Raw genomic sequence first — 17,276 nt, forward strand, 5'->3', positions numbered from 1 at the left:
GTGAAACCACCACTGGTGCATAACTAAACTGTTTTCCTGATTCCTCTGCCATTAGAATTGTATCATGTAAATGCCAGGCAATAGGTGAACCAGTCAGAAGGTCAGTATAAATGTTAGAGCCAATGACATACATGGAAGTTTTGCACAAGGCAGGACCTATGAGAACTGAGGACAAGATTCCAGTGCTTAGGACTGAATACAAGAAGCACAGGGTCAGCCACCTTTGAAGTTATACCCTTGAGCTACAGTCAAGCAATTAGGTTCCAGCTGTCCTAAATGGAAGTAATGGAAGATAGTTGTTGAATGGCACTATCTAATTCATAGACCTGAAACATCTGAGAAGTTAACTTCTTTCCTTAAGAAGAATGGTCTGTTTGGAAAGTTTGTACTTATTTAGTTTCTCATGATGGAAATTATTTCACTTAATTTGTTTAGAGCTGCACTGACATAGGGGTTCATTAGGACACCCATTTGCTTGCAATTCAATTTAAAATTAAATACACTTTGTTGTTGATTTTATTACTTTTAAACTACTGTATCTATTCCCTTTATTAGCTGCTAATACACAATTATGAAGGTAAACAGTTTTCATTACTGAACATCAAACATTTAAATAACCGCATTCGATCTCTTTTCAGGTTGCACCATTTTTCTCCTTTCCCTCCTTTTGCTGGGTATTAGATTGAAAAGGATAATTTATTCAGTGAAGTTAAGCCTCTTCTGGGCTCACCAACATCTTCAGATCATAGCAGACCATAGCTTCCTTTGCTGTATCCACAATGGTTATTTCCTCCATTCATTTCTTTACAGGTAATTTGACGCCTGTACTTATCTGAAGGTCACATATAGCTTAATCACAAAAACACTGCTCCAATTCATATTTCCTTCACTCTCTAAGGGTAATTCAGAAGCAAGGATGAATGGTGCTGGGAGAAGCCATTTCATTACCTTTTGAAGTGTGCTATCTGTAGCACTTAAAAATTACAGTCCAAGCCAGAAAAATGGAGGTATCCAAAACAGAGGTTTCTTTCAGAAGCACAGGCTTAATTTTTCTAGGCCTGAGGTTCTTTGTTTGGGAGGAGTTCCATTCATTAATATCTGTAAAGCACTAAAAGATCTTTGGAAGGGAAACACATTAGATAGAAGTACAAAGTAGCCCTTATCTGACATACCTTTGACAGAGTTCATGAATCCTGGCTCTCAACTTTTGTTTCTCCTGGTGAGAGACCTCCTTGTGGTGCTTTGAGACCAATATGCCAAAAAGAAAAAAAAAAAAAGGAAAAAAGAAAAAACATTAGTTTGTTTCCAAATGTACAGAAAGAAAGAACATGGAAATAAAAGCCATAAATGTGCAGTTTTCCAAAGCTCTTTGTCTTAGGTCTTCCACTTGAAGGTTTTTCAGAAGCAATTAGGAATTTTCAGCCACAGTTATTTATTCCATTATTTTCTCATGTTTACTCCATTATTTCCACTGGAAATCTTATTCTAAAAGCTTGGTCAGTAAAAACTGTATTTGTGCATGGTATTGCCCTACAGTCCTTATTTTTACCATACCTAATACAGTCATATACATGCAAACCTATGTATATGCACCAGCGTGTTTGTACACACACACCAAAACGTAACACACAAAACACTTAAGGATGGATCACCAGAGAGCCCACAACTGTCTCCACTTTAAATCTTCTCCAAACCTTGATGCCTAATCCCACCACAACTGTTTTTAGATGATTGGTAAAAGGAACTGGCATTTTTGGAGGTTGCAAGGTGTGGGAAGCTAGCTCACATGAGCAGCCCTCTCCCCCTGCAGTTCTGCAGCTCTCAAGCATGAAGCTGAAGGGCCTGAAAGTTGTTTTACTCTTGCATAGCAAGCTGAAAAAGTCACTCCATTGAGAAGCCAGCCATCTCTTAGACTGCGTTCTCTGTGCAAAACCTGGAAACGATAATTATTCTGAAGGCTGTAGACTCAGGAAAGCAAATTCTTTTCTCTGACCTGCACCATTAAGAGACCCCACTGAATAGTCAAGGGCATTTCTTGTACCAGTATCTTCTACTGGTGTCCCTGAAATGGACATAAAACGTGCATACACCACTACCCAGACACAAGAAGCTGCCCTACTGTATATGCTATACTGTCATATGAGTAGTGTAAATTTTTGTTCCACTTGCACTCTCATCAAGCCTCAAAGCCAAAAAAAAAAAAAAATGTGGTAAGGAAACAATGCAATAGTCAATGGAGAAAATTTCCCCATTGGAGGTTCCATATCTAGTTGTTGAAGTCTGTCCTTTCTTCTAAATCCTACTACAAGCAAGCTTAGGAATCACTGCTGAAGACTAAAGCAAAGCATCCTGCTTATTTCCAAAATGAAAATTGTCAGAGTACAAAAAAAGACTACAGAAACAAATTGCAAAACCCTCTATAAACAACTTTTAGCATAACTTTCTTAAACCTGTAAAATTAAAGCAGATACAACATGGTCTCCTCAAAACACACGGATTTGTTAGTAGTCCCAGCAGAAAGCCTCAGATGGATGCAGTAAATCCTTCAAGCCCTAGTCAAGCATCACATATACACAACTATGAAGTCGACATGACCAACCTTCCTTCCAGCTGTCCACATGGCAGTTTTGTCATGGGCAACTCTCCCTTCACCACCTCTCCTCTATTAGTGGGAACCAAGCCCTCCTGCTCCTGAACAGCTTTTGGCTTACGTTCACCGGGAGTCCCTGGGGCAGGACCAGGACCCATTTCTCTCCCACCTCCACAAACGCTGTCACTAATTTTTCTTTCCCCAACCCAATGAATCACCACAGACAACGCTTTGCCAGGAAGGGCTGGGAGCTGGCTCCGGTCCTGGCTCTGCTCCAGCAGAGCTGGTAGATGTCTGGTTAGAGGAATCAGATCCACCCTTCCTGCCACTTTCCACAGCCCATTGAGGACTGCTGCCACTGGGGAATATGCCAAGAGCAAGGGCAGGTTGTTCTCCAGCTGCCCCGCAGGGGTGCTCTCTGAGGCGTAAGGGACCCCTTCCCAGTGGCAGCAAGGACTGCATTCACTCCTGCAAAGCACAGGCACGAGGCTGTCATGGCTGGGGCATTTGAAAGGGTGCCCAGCAGCAGAGCTCAAAGTCTCTGAGAAGGTTTAATGACAAAACTACTGATCAAAAAGACATCAGGTGTTTCCAGAGCTTGATGGCAGATGTGACAAGGTTTAAAAAGTTTTGGAATAGGCAGCTAAGGCTAAAGTTTAGAAAGTAGGAAGAGGGCTCCTGGATCCTGGTAATGCCTGGGATAGTGATTTTTGAGGGAGGCACTAGATTAAGTAACAAGATGAAATAGAAAACTCACTTAATGTAAAATATCAAGTAGCCATAACGTTACAACAGTCAGATGTTACCAGTGCAGGCTTACAGCTTACACTGAGCCAGAAGTAGAGAACTGGGATTATTTTTTTTTTAAATGATTATATTACCAGACTCCCATAGCTGCCCAATCCCCTTGTTTATCTTCCTAATCTTAATTAAATAATGAATATTCAACAGAAAATATGAATCAGGGTTCTCTGTATGAACTGCACTGTTTTCAATCTCTCTGCCTCTGAAGTGGCAATGGGAATATGATTTAAAACTATTTCTTCTGGATCCTAGTAAAATATTTGTCACAGCGTGTCATGAAAATTTTCAAAAAGCTCTATCATCTACCTAATAAATTTGTTAAGTTTATTCAAATCTTATTGAACAGGAAAAGTGCAATGAGTCATGGTTAATATTCCTTTACCTACACCAAGAAATAAAATATATCAAAAATTCAATGCTTAGGGTCCTATTCAGAAAACCTCTATGAGTCTGTAATACATCTTCTACATGATTAAAAAAAAAAAAAAACACACCAGGAAACTTGCTTTAAAATGAATTATTCACCACCTTGAATAAATTTCCATCTTTCCTATTTGCAAAACCCCAAAGTCAGTTATGTAAATTTTAACCTACACTAATTACCTCGGGGGTGTGCAAGAAAAAGGAGAGCAGATGCAATAGAAAAAAATCCCAGACGTTTCCATCACCAGGAAGCAATTTAACAGAGGAAAAATGTGTAAGTTTTCAAAAACAGAACAGCCCATATAATTATTTCTTTTAATGTGGAATAATCATTGCTGCAATATCCCTCGAATCAGAGGTTTACTAGAATAAACCCAAATGCTTTTTCTCAATGACATACCATCACACACATAGCGAAGCCCTTGTTTCTCATCATGACACCAACATTGTCTAGACTGTAAAAACAACCCATTGTTGACAACGGGCGTTCCCAACAAGAAAGCATGAAGTGTGGTTTAGCTTCAAGTCGATATAGGGCATTCGTTCCCTTTCACGAAATAAAAAAAAAAAAAAAAAAAAAAAAAGAAAAAAAAAGAGTTACTAAAGTCTGTGAACCACAAGATATCCTTCAAAGCCTGGGATGTACTGGAGAAAACAGGGTATTGTTTGAAGGCAGAAAGGCTCAATCAGGGCACCACTTGGTCCTGCTACCAGGCCCTTCTTTAGCTGTGAGCCATCTCTTTCACACATTTTTCTCAGTTTCTTCATCGGCTGGCTTGAGGTCTAATTGCACAAATGGCCCATCTACTGATTTCAGAGAGCGTGATCAAGACCAGTATTTGAAAAAGGTCTTTCAGTCTGGGCCCAGCCTAGAGACACACAATGGTAAGTATTGTTTCTACTTCAGACGAAAACAAAACCTGACTCAGTACTATTAATCAGTGCTGACTGGCTATTTTCACTGTGAAACTACTTCACAAATGGTAGGACTTGATTCCTATAGTAATTTTCAATTCGGTTCAGGAAAGAAAATTAAACAAAACCCAACCTAAACACTCCTTCCTGTTAGGAGAAAGCTCACAAAATCCAGCAAAGCTTTGAAGCAAAACCGTTGCCATTTTGCAGAAAATGGAGCATTTAGGGACAATATTCTCCCTCACCTTTCTGGTGAGTCCTAGCACTGGTATTACAACCTTCTCGTGAGGGACTCAAGCCCATTGCTATTTGAAACAGTCAGTTGAGCCCCAGCCCTATGAAATCCTACTCCCATACAGTGAGGAGTGCTGCGGGGGTCCACTTCCACAAGCCCTCCTCACCAGGGTGGAGAGTAGCAGACCACCGGTGTGGTCTCCAGCAGCCTCCCACCACCCATAAGTATCCCACATGAAGAGGATCCCAGTGTTCCCCCATGCAGAGGATCCCAGTGTTCCCCCTTCATTCCACTCCGCATTGGTACATCACAGCACAGCTAGTGCTGTCTTTCCAGATGTAAAGGAATACCAAGATAAAAGCTTTTACCCAGTATTTCTATTTCTGCATCCCCAAACATTTTGCAGCAATGGAAATCCTGTCCACTCCAATTTTAGAGGTGGAAGAAGTGGAATGCCAGTGAGAGTGACTTGCCTGAGCCTCCCAAGCAAAGTGTCAGCAGGACTAGAAACAAAACCTATGTCTCTAGTCCCACTTGTGCCAACTAGTCCTCCTCCTTCATAGACTGGCTGCTGTGTGGAGATCCACTCCCAGATTTTCAACATCTAGCACACTGTGTATCATAAAACAAACGAAAAACAAAGAACCATTTGAGATGAAAAAAAAAAAAAATACAAAAAATGTTAACATTCCTCTCAGGCAAAGTGAGGTTTTGAGAGGCTTATCCTTTCCATGTTAACTACAGAGAGAACACAAGTAAGTGAGGTACTGAGAGGTAAGCGGCATAAGTACCCTTTGTTGAAAGCAAAGACTCTGCTAGCTAGATAAGGTCTGTTCTGGGAATTGCATTGCCCGTTGGAATTTGGGTGACCTTGTCTCAGAGATTGCCACAAACCAGGAGGTAAAGTTGTGTCAAAATCCTGGACATACGTCAGTATAGTTCACAGCGCACTCTGCCAAAAATGTGCCACAAACTCTCAGACATGTTTCTAAAAGGGAAAAAGAAAAAACAACAAAGCAATCTTTCCTTCCAAATAGAAAATTAAACCAATTTACTGTTCATGAGCACAAAATTTAAAGCTTAGACAAGTGAGCCACTTGTAACGGCTAGGAAGAAAAAAAAAAAAAAACAAAACACCTCATACTCTGTTTTAAAACTGATACTGCAGAACACAAAGCGAGATTTACTTTAGTCATGATACAGCCTTATTACACTAGTACAGACACATTTAGTGACAATTATAGGCTGATCATTTTGATACATGTGGAAAGCACCACACAATCTCTAACAACGAAGACTGAGCTACCAGTCAACACAAGAAGACAGTATCTTGCTGCTGAGGTGGGCACTTTTATAAGGCATATTTATTAAAGACACTAATTTTGAACAGTTATGGAAACTAGAGCTAGCTATAAAGTAGGTGTGATAAACAAGAACCTGAACTTCTCCAAAAATCAGGGGTGGCTTTGTTCAGGATCTTGTTCCAAGATGGTAGTACTAAGAAATTAAAAGAACTTGAATCACTTTGCTTAAGATGGACTGAGGAAACTCTGGAGGGATGCCTTTTGCAGAGCTACCCAGCTTCTGAAAAATAAAGATTTTGGCTTTCCAGCCTCAAAACTGGATTTGCTTTCTCATTTCCTCTTGCTGTTCACAGAGGGATCACTTGTAGTTTCTTCAGAACCACCAGGTACTACTACTTCAGGTGCTTTGTATTTCATAGTTGAGAAGATGTAGCTTCAAGGTCATAAAGCCTTATGTCCTCATCTAAATCTATAGAGTGTAGTAAGCGTATGCAAGGCCATTTATCAGAGTGCCTGACAACCATATCCGAGCAGTGAAGATATACAACACTGAAATGGCATTTGCCATCGATAAACGGGCTAGTCTGTCAAAGCTCCGCAAATTCAGATGTCTCCAGATTAGCCTGGATATCACCAGCTACTAAGAAGCTCTAAATAATTTTAGGCTAAATAATAAGATACAATGGAAAATGTTAACAAGATACAGTGGAAGATACTAACCACATTTTATTAGGGAACACATTCCCTCCAGTTAAACTCATGTAGCAGCAGCAATGCTAGTGGAAAATAAGTGAACTATGCCAACTTATGGATCTATAATTAATAGTTCACATTAAAAACAAAAAAGAAAAAGTGTTCATAAGCAAGGTGATGAACTTAAGGGCTTTATAATCTTTTCTTTCTGGATAACAGCAAATCATGGCATGAACAACTGAAGAAAAACTGAAAGAAAATACCAATCGGAAATACTGAGACTCTTTTTGTGGCTTTTCCCCATTCTTCCTCAATTTAAAAATGTTTGTTATTTTCAGCACAGAATGTTTTTATTATTTCTATAGCCTCTTCAAAGTCCCTCATGAAACTTTACTCCTTTAATCCTCTTACTCTTCCCTAAAGCAGGTATCTAATTTTAGGTCTGTTATGCAGATAAGGAAAATTGAACCATAATCACTAATTTGCTTGTTAAAGCCCTGAAAACCTGATGTTTAAGTCGGAGGTTATAGTGTAGAGTGTGTATATATATATATATTATATATATATACACCCCATCTTTCTGAGTCCCCATTCTTTTTTCTGTCAATAAAGCACTAATTCACAAATTTGTCTCCATAATTGTAATATAAAAGCATAGGCTTTAACCTTATCCAGTAACTTCCATTTGTGCCGGCTTTCACATTATCCTGTTTCAAGTGTGCAGACATGTACTTCAGCACTTTACAATTAAGAGACATTCACTTACAATTAGTATATGAAAATTACAGAGTGGGAAGCAATGCTTTAAGTACAGTTTACTACATGATTGCCTTAAATACAATAGTGGAAATGACAAGTTGCCATGCCTAATGATTTTTCACTGTAGAGAACAGATCTCCTCTCGCAAGCCCATATCCTGCTCCATCTCTTCGCTGAAAGTTATAGGTGAAATTGTTTGTTGAAATTTAAGCTTTCCTTCTCTGATTTGAATGCTGACATGAACAATTATAACATATACTATGCTGATGCATCTTCAAGTGAATATATGCACTTCAATATATGTTCTCATTGTAACCACCCAGTCCTGAAAGCTGCATCTTGGATAAGGGTCTAACTAGGAGTGAAGTGAGAGAAACCAACTGTGCTGACAGATTGCCAGCCTGTTGAGCAACAGTGATAATTTTCCACCTCTGTACTAAGTAAATGCACATGTAATGCAACTGGACTGTCTCTCCCAGTAGCTATACACCTCTCAACTTACAGATGACCTGGTTATGTTTCACACTAACAAACTGGTGTGAACAATTCCAAAGCCCTTGAAAACCTGCATTGCACATGGAAAGCCTAATATACCTCAGTTAGCCCTGCTCTGAGCAGGAAGTTGGACTAGACAGTTTCCAGAGGTCCAGTCCTTCCCACCTGACTTAATCTGTTCTGTGAAGGAGAGCTCAGAATTATCATCCAGCATAGGCTCTGATCAACAAACTCATCTCTACTGAAAGTCTACAGAAGCAAAAAAAGTTACAACATTTACAGCAATTCATTTATCTGTAGCTCATAAAACCTGTGGAGTCTATTAGTGATGCTAAGGAGTGTCCTGTTATAAAACCTAAGCAACAGTATACTTTGCTACACCTGTGACTACAGTTTGGCTCCAAATATATTAAAAGTGTAAATAAAATTTAAAAAAAAACCACAAAAATACACAAAAGATAAGTTATTCCAGAGAATACCTGAGCAACTAAAAATCGATCTCTTTTCATTGTATTTATTTATGCAGGTTCATGCCTCTACACTTTAGTAATGCATACTTATAGCTTACAGTCCTCATCTGAGTTCTGCTTCTTTTAACAGGTGGTCAGTATTTGATGGAGTCACTTAAACTTCAACAGGGCTTGGCAATCACTGATTCTCTTTGAAGAATCTTCCCAATTGCCTCTGTTTATTGAACCATAGAAATAGATTTCCTTACGAGAATTTATATTGGGATAATGAGCCAAAGAGCTGACCAGTCAGATTACCTTAAGCAGCAACAAATGCAGTATCATCAGTTACAGTAGCTGTAGGATTCATTGTTCCAGCTCAACAGAATATCAAGAATTAGTTTAGTTGTTTAATTACCCATCTGGTCTTAAAGAGTAAAAGAACACAGTAAAAACTAAGTTAACTCCTTCAAAGATTTTCATTACTTGCATCTAAATATTTACTTAACTAAAACTCCACACAACTCCTGAACAAAGCAAAACAGACCTACAATTTGAAAGAGCAGCTATAGCAATGTTATGAGTATTGTGACAGCACAGTGACAGGCCCTTTACAAACATACAGAATATCTTTTCTACGGTTCTCCTCATGTTGACATACATTTACATGCTTCCCAGTCCAACCCCCTACTTCTTAAACAAACAAGAAAAAAATAAAATAATACAAATAAAATCCAAAGTGTATATCTGAGTGTTCAGAGCAACAAGGGAGGAACCTTAGAAATTTGGAGAGTGCACAGGCTTTTCACTGAGAAAGCAGGAGCAAATCTGACAGAATAAAGATATTTAGAAATCTGAAGTTGCCAGCCTATGGGGTAGACAAGTCCTCTAGCTATACATACTGACATCTTGGTCAGGCTTTGGGTCTGCTGGGTGGGTGCTGACACATCTGAGGGTCATGGACACTCACTAGGCAGGACATGAGAAGACTAAGGGCCAGAAGCCTGAAGCTTTGTCAAGTTTACCTTGTGTTATTTTCCCTCAAATACAGTTTCCAGTGAAGTGCTTTTCGCCAGTCCAAGAGCAGTCTACCTGGCAGGACTTTAATGAATTTGAGGAGCTTGGCCTAATCATAGATTTAAAAAAAAAAAAATAATTAGGTGTTAAGCATTTCTGATGGTGTGGATTTCAGTCTTTCTCTGTAAAATGGAGATACCTGTAATTCCTACTTTATTCACATAAATTAAATGGAAACCATTATACTAAAAAACTGTAAAGATGCTTTGACACTCAGATAATGAGTGTAGTGTGTAAGTAGCTTACTTAAAATGAAGTCACCCACTTTTAAGACATGGTGTAAATGAAACATGACCAGCTTTGTATTCTTGACCTGCAATTCTCAGTAAAACAAAAAAATGACTCATTTGCACATGACAGTCTTTTTGAAATCTTGGCTAATGTCAAAAAGTAGCAGCCAGGTTTTGGCTGAGGAAAAAATTACCTTGAATTCTGCATAGCTCTTAGGTGTGCATATTTACACAAGAATTATAATTCATGAAGAATGATCACAAAGGACTGTACGATGCTTAGTAGGCCACAACTTTCATGAGGGGTTGTCTGCAGGTACCGTCAGGGTATAAATAACAGTATTATCCAACAGATTAGAACATGTAGGCAAATGTGCATTGTTTTATGAGACTGAGATCTAATTCCACTGATTAAATTCCTGATTGGAGGGTAGATTTGTCATTGTCTTACATAGTACCAAATTTTATCTACGTGTCACCAAAAGAAAACTGATCACTCCAAAATCATATATATTGATCTCACTGTGACTTGGCAAAGAGTCAGTGTGCTGATATTCACCCTGTAAGAATATTAGGTATACTGCCCAGAGGCATTAACCTTTGTTTAACCAAAAGGTAAATCTCTTGATAAAAGGCAACATTTTATTACTAGCCACCTGCAACAAATAGCTCATTTCTTACTACTATAACTCAAATGGTGGTACTGAAGAGCAAAACTTGCACTTTACTTCCAGAGGCTCTTGAGTAATTCTCATTGAGGTCATGGATCAAAACTGATTATATAGTTGTAATGATCATGTCCTGCAAGGTGTTATGTCCAGCACAGAGGACTAAACGTAACAGCTGAATCCTGTAAAGGAGACTGTGAACAAATTACCTTCAGTTAAGAATACCAGCCAAGTTGCAGAAAGAGGATGGCTAAGCAGGAAAGATGCTCCTGAAAGCATTGACTCATCCATCCAAAATTAAAGTCCCATTAATAATTTTTTTCTGAGAGAACCTACATAAAGCTGAAAGTCACTTTTATCACCTCAGTTCAGAAACAGCTGGAAACCACAGACCTAGTATTTTTCAATGGCGTTTGAATTAATGATGAGAGAGATTATGTTGTCAAAGGTCCATCAAGTGCAATCTCATCCCCAATCACCAGTGTTTGCTTCATCCTCAGCAGCCTCTCATGTTTTGAGAGCATTTTGCCTCTAATCAAACACTTTAAGCTAGCATTACTTCAGGTCTTTCATTGCATATTTCTCTGCTCTGTAAGATCAAGTTCTGCCCATAAGTATGTGTCTCTGTCTCATGACAGATGGTTTTCTGTGGCGTTCTCCATACCCAGCCTTGTATTTACCTGCCCAGCTTCTACCACAACACTTATGATTTTCTCTCAATAGAGTTTATTTTAATTTATTAAAAGCAAATGTCATTGAGGCTTTTGAAATCTGTAGGCCTAGGCCACAGGAAACAGTACTGCTTTCCAAATTTAATATCCTTTAATGTGTGTGTTGACAGAACATTGACATCTGTTTAATGCTTTCTGTACAAGAATCTATCAGGTCTCCCCTTCTGTATCTTGCCAATCTCAACTATCAGCTTTTGCATTTACAAAACAAATCATGAAGTAAGTAACAATGCAGCTTAAAGTTCCAGAGCCAGAATCTTGCATAAACTTTTTTTTTTTTTAAATAATTATTTTGGAAAGTGCATCTGCTCTTTCAAAAACTTTTAATCACACTGATCTCATGCACCAAGCTGCTATTTAAACAAAAGCCACCCATTTACTGTAAAGCTGCAAAGTAGAGAAGAAAAGCAATGAACTAAAGGGATAGATAATTAATACATAGATGTCCTCTTTGTGCCAACACTGTCAGCAAAGCTGTAGTGCAAATCAGATGTCTCATTGGAGAAAATTTTGGCAGCCTGAAAAGAAACAGCAGCAACCCAAGGGTGTTTCTGAACCTCACTTATAAAACCAGTCTCATGTACTGTAAACTGTCACTTATTTTTAATCCTTGGGATCCCATGTTTTATTTTCAATTTATCAAAGCAAAGGAATGTGAGAGAGGTATCTATTAGACTTCTTCACTCAGCCCCAGGGTTAATTATTCAGTTTGGTAGACATTTAAAAATATTATGTTACCTCTAACAGCAAAATTGATAGAAGCTTGTTTCAGGCTCACTTTATGTCATTATGGCAGACTAAATTAACTAATCATAAATTACACTTGGCTAAAGTACATGTGCTACTTTCTAAACCTGCAGAAGGAAGAGAGAGGCTTTTTTAGTTTTTTTTCTGGTAAGAAGTAAATGCCACCTGGCAAATTTAAGACTATTTCAAACCAATAGACATACATTCAAGTTACAAAAGCTGGAGGCATCCCAAAGATAGCAGTGACAGATTCTGAAGACCATGGCAGCAGTCTTAGCACTGAACCTGTAGCTGCTGTGGAAAGGCATTGACACTGCAATGCTGCAAGGGTATGTCTGCAGATCAAAGAGTAAATACGGCACATTAAAGAATAAAGAAAGTCAAAGAAGAATAAGCATGCTTACATTATTGTTAGATAGTTTTGAATACCAATATGACACAAGAGGTTCATGTTAGCAGCCTCTACTTCCAATGTCACCTTTGATTTTCTGTTCAAAGGAGCTGAATACACCATTTCTGTGTGCTTCCTAGGAAAGGACAGACACATACATCACTGATCCAGAAGACAATATAGTTTTTACAGTGACCCTCTCGTTACCCTCCTCACTGCAGGATGCAGATACCATGCCATCATTCAATCATGCTGATACCATGTCAGCATGATTGAATTCCTAAACAGGGCATTGACAACTGAAGTTAGAGATGTGAGGGAGGAATGGACAGAAAGCACAGGCATTAAAGGCCTCTTCTGTGCAGTATAAAGTATTGAGTCCATAACTATAAGCCATTCGTAGACCAGCTCAATCACATTAACTGAGGACTTTTTTCCTCAGAAAGAAAATAAGGAAGTAGCATTATATTGTATCGCATGTGGATTCACACCTACAGTTGTCAGATAAAAAGCTGAACATTGTTTTGTGATGACCAGACAGTTTGCTTCTGTATAGGAAACAAACTTTGCTGAGCACCTCCAAAAAGAGTCCAAGTAAGATGAACTTTGGCCCAGAGACCATGTTTAGAGGACGGGTAAACAAAGGATTGACAAGTCTACTGTGTTTCTTCAGGTGTCATAGCCTCATGAAGATTTGGGGTTGTCTGAATAGCCCAAACTTAAAAGTGTATATTATAAACTCTTCCGGAAAGGTGCAGCTCTTCCTCTTCACCTGTTCCCAGTTTCCTACTCCACTAGTCCCCTGAGGCAGATGACACTCTTTGTACTATTCAAGCCTTTTTCCCTCATGTTTCCTTCCCATTTCATGTTCTCTAAGAAATACCCCCCAAACCAACTTCTGCGCATGTTGCATACAGCTGCAAAAAAGTCAGAAAGAATGACATACAAGCACACAAGGATTTAGAGGAAAGCAGCAAGGAAGCAAACTGTGTCCCTCACCAATATGCAGATGGCAACGATGAGGTTTAGTCCTACAGTGAAAAAAATTCTAAAAACTCCCTTTGAAAATAAAAGAGAGCTTAGATCACCATCCAGTCACTGGATAACCTATTTTAAGCCCATCAGAGTCAGTTCGCTGTTCTCGTGTTGCTAATTAAAAATGATAGATTCATCAATTAATCTCTCTTTCTGTCCCCTACTCATGGTATAAGATTTTTCAAAGGGACAAATGGTAGTTAGGTGCCCACAAGTATCATTTCAGCCCTGAAAACTTGTGCGTTTGTCAATATGAACCTCGCCTTCTCGCTTTACACTATGAAATGACAAAAAGAAAACCCAAAGAAACTTTGTAACCACAAAAAACACAACAGATTTATAATTTGGTAATAATCTTATCCTCTGTACAATGAATATGCTACATAAATCCTTGCTGGGCTCCAATCTGAACTTTCTCACTGATAGATGAATAAGCTTCTGTTAAATTTGTCACAGAGAGATGTCCTAAGTTTAGGCACTTGATTGAAACTCAATTGCAATACTTACTATGGAGCAGTCAGAGATACTCCACTATTTAAGCAATGAAGGCAATCTATTTTTATGCACATTGAAATGGAGACAAAGATAAAGGCCCTGTTGTTCACTTAGCAAAGTGCCAGTCACATATCGCAAGCCAGGGACATGGTTTATCTTTTCCCCTTTCAGTATGTGTATTGCCAGGCAGCGAAATAGAATTGGAGTGTACAAGGTTAACAAGCCAGCATCATGTTATGAAGCAAGCGATAAAATTGTCTTACAGTTCTTAACTCTGACCTGTTCCAGCGAAAAGCTGCCAAGCAGAATTATGTCATCCTGAACATCTCTCTCAAACTGTTCGATATATGAAGGAATCTCTTCATCTTCAAGCTCCCTGTGAAGGTCATGTGCTTTACTGGAGCTGACAGGCATCACGGAGTCTGGAAAATCCTCACTGGCAACACTGGCTGTTTGAAACAAAAGTGGCAGATTATCTCTTAGCAAACAGGAGTTCATTCACTGGCTAGTACCTTCTCAGTTAACATGTTTGGCCCATCAACATTTTAAAACAACCATTCACGCCATACAATGAACAGTAATAAATAACAGTAGTAGAACAACTGGCGGGTTTCAAGTGCCATTACCAGAAAACATGTCATCAAGGGGAACACCTACATGCAGGTATAAATTTAGCTAATGCAGCTTGTTCTTTAAATAGTTTTTAAAAGGGTGCTCTGCATTTCCATGGTCACATTGCTCCCCTGTAAGTCTTAGAGGAATTGGGATTTAGAGCAACTTTTGACTTTCGGTCCTGAGGAAGAGGAGGAATAACTGCAATTGAAAGAGAGTTTTAGGTGGAGCTACAGTGAACATTTCATTTTCCTTCAACTCGCCCTAGAGGATCAGATTCCTCCTCTAGGTGTGTGCACTCAGTTCCTGCCTAATTAGGTCCAGTTCTGCTCTCACCCACATCATTCCCCTGATTTCATTGCAGTGACTTATGCAGAACCAAAGGGTACGTCCTTTCACAAACAAAAAGAAATCCCATTCATAAAGTTAATCTTAAAGAGAAGCTGTATCCTTTTTTCAGTTTAAATCATCATGCTACATTAAAGAAAAAAAATATTGATTTTCTCATTGATATCTGTTACAAAACTACTACTAGTTTGGGTCATAGATAATGGACATCTACTTTTTGCTCATTTCTCCACATCAGGGTCACTAAGAAATGACAGATATCAGGTTGTCCACATCTGACTTTTGTCCACATTCCTTGCCTTATATTTCTGTGCTCGTTTTTATAGTTCTCTGTGCCTTTTTCTGAAAGAAACTGCCATATCAAGTTATTTGCTTTTCTCTTTGTCCATCCTAAAACATGAAAGCAGTTAAAAGATTTTTTTTTCCTCACTCCCCTTTGAAGTCTCTCGTTCTCTAATGAAGACCAGAAAAGGAAAGATAAAACTAAGGCTATTAACATTTTCAGTTTTGCTCACTACTCATTGTTTAATGACTTTAATTGCTGAGCCTCCTGAGTACTTAAATCACCTCAGTGCCACCAACACACAGGAAGTAGGGTGTTTCTTTTATTTAATTACAACAGGATACAATTCGAAATCATGTTGGGGGAAGTGTACAGTAGATATAAACAACCCAAACCATTACCTGAGGGTACACAATCTCTTCATGTAGCATTTTACAAGCCTAATGAAAAGTGATTTGACCTACAACTATTAACTGCAAAAACAAAACAATATTTACATTTAAATTTACTGTAAGATTAAGGGTTTGGCTAGCAGAGAGAAAATCCAGGAAGTGCTGGAAAATGAAACATTGCCAATAGCAGAAGATGCAGCACCGCTTGTTCTCACTCAGTGCTGTGTTGCACACAACAGGCCATATGCTCAGCTGGTATAAATCAGCTGCTTACTGATTTCACAGGAGCAGTGCAAGTTTACATCCTAGGAAGACTGCACATTCCTATCCTGGGTGTAGAGAGATAGTCATTATATATCAAAAAAAGTTAAAACATGTGGTTCACAAAGGTGACCATGCAGTGATTCAACAAAATACCCTTTTTCTTTTTGTGTTTATTATTTCTGTGAGGAATCAGATCAAGTGAACTCAGTTTTGGTGGAAGACACTGGGATGATTAGCACATGCTTTGTGGAAAAAGAGCAAAAGAAGAGAAAGAACATTTTCAAAAAAAAAACTTTTCAAGGGAAATAACTGCTAAAAACACAGAGAAATTATGATTCAAATTTTATAAATATTTGACAAAAAGATACATATGTTCATTTAAGCACAATTGGAAAATTGTTCATTTTTGAATGAGCTAAAGACAGGGAGGGTAGAATCATAGAATCATAGAACAGTTAGGGTTGGAAAGGACCTTAAGATCATCTAGTTACAACCCCTCTGCCATGGTTAGGGACACCTCACATTAAACCATGTCACCCAAGGCTCTGGCCAACCTGGCCTTGAACACTGCCAGGGATGGAGCATTCACAACTTCCCTGGGGAACCCATTCCAGTGCCTCACCACCCTTACAGTAAAGAACTTCTTCCTTATATCCAATCTAAACTTCCCCTGTTTAAGTTTTAACCCATTACCCCTTGTCCTATCACTACAGTCCCTAATGAAGAGTCCCTCCCCAGCATCCTTATAGCCCCTCTTGAGATACTGGAAGGCTAGAGGAATGGTAAAGGGCTGTTCAGCTGGGTTATTCCTTCTACGCCGGCTTTGCAAAGAAACCTCTGAAACTCCGTCACAGCCAGGTTGCTCCTTGTCTGAACTGACGCACAGGTTAGAGGCTTGAGCTGCCACCCTGGAGCAGTACTTGACCAAAACACAGCCTCCACCTCCTTGCTGTACAAAAGTAGCCATTGTGTTAAAAATATTACTACTCTGTACACATGGGACAAATGGCTGAAAATTTAAGAGGAAATTCATTGGTAGATTGATAACCTAATAAAAAAATGGCAGCTTTAAGTTGTTAGCATCTGCGTCAAACTTTTCATTGTCTCGGCTGTACTTAATACTGCGAGTCATACTTTCTGCGTAGTTTAAATCACTTCTTAGCACAAGCTGTATTTGCAGATGCTGTGCTGTAATTAAAAGAATCTCTTCAGTATTAATTTGGCTGCTTGTATCTTCATTTACTCCTGCATTTGTCCTTCAGACAGTAATGGTTTAATATGCTGAAATGAGAATTTAAAGGGTAGGTTCACCAGCAGACTAGACCTCAGCATGGGT

The 17,276-nt window shown here is 38.9% G+C and overlaps 1 protein-coding gene across 1 annotated transcript in view; it reads right to left on the reverse strand.

Annotated features, from left to right (window-relative positions):
* The window catches only part of LOC134163109 (uncharacterized), an 80,456-nt gene that overhangs the window by 19,478 nt on the left and 43,702 nt on the right, over positions 1-17,276 (reverse strand). Inside the window, exons 8-9 of the mRNA XM_062617660.1 lie at positions 14,321-14,490; positions 1,173-1,285 (exon numbers count right to left, since the gene is read on the reverse strand). Of these exons, the coding sequence (XP_062473644.1) occupies positions 1,173-1,285; positions 14,321-14,490 (283 nt within the window). The remainder of the gene's footprint in view (positions 1-1,172; positions 1,286-14,320; positions 14,491-17,276) is intronic.

Source organism: Pezoporus occidentalis, unplaced genomic scaffold, assembly GCF_034315485.1.
Source record: "Pezoporus occidentalis ecotype Australia unplaced genomic scaffold, CSIRO_AGI_Poc_V1 ctg2, whole genome shotgun sequence".
NCBI lineage: Eukaryota > Metazoa > Chordata > Aves > Psittaciformes > Psittacidae > Pezoporus > Pezoporus occidentalis.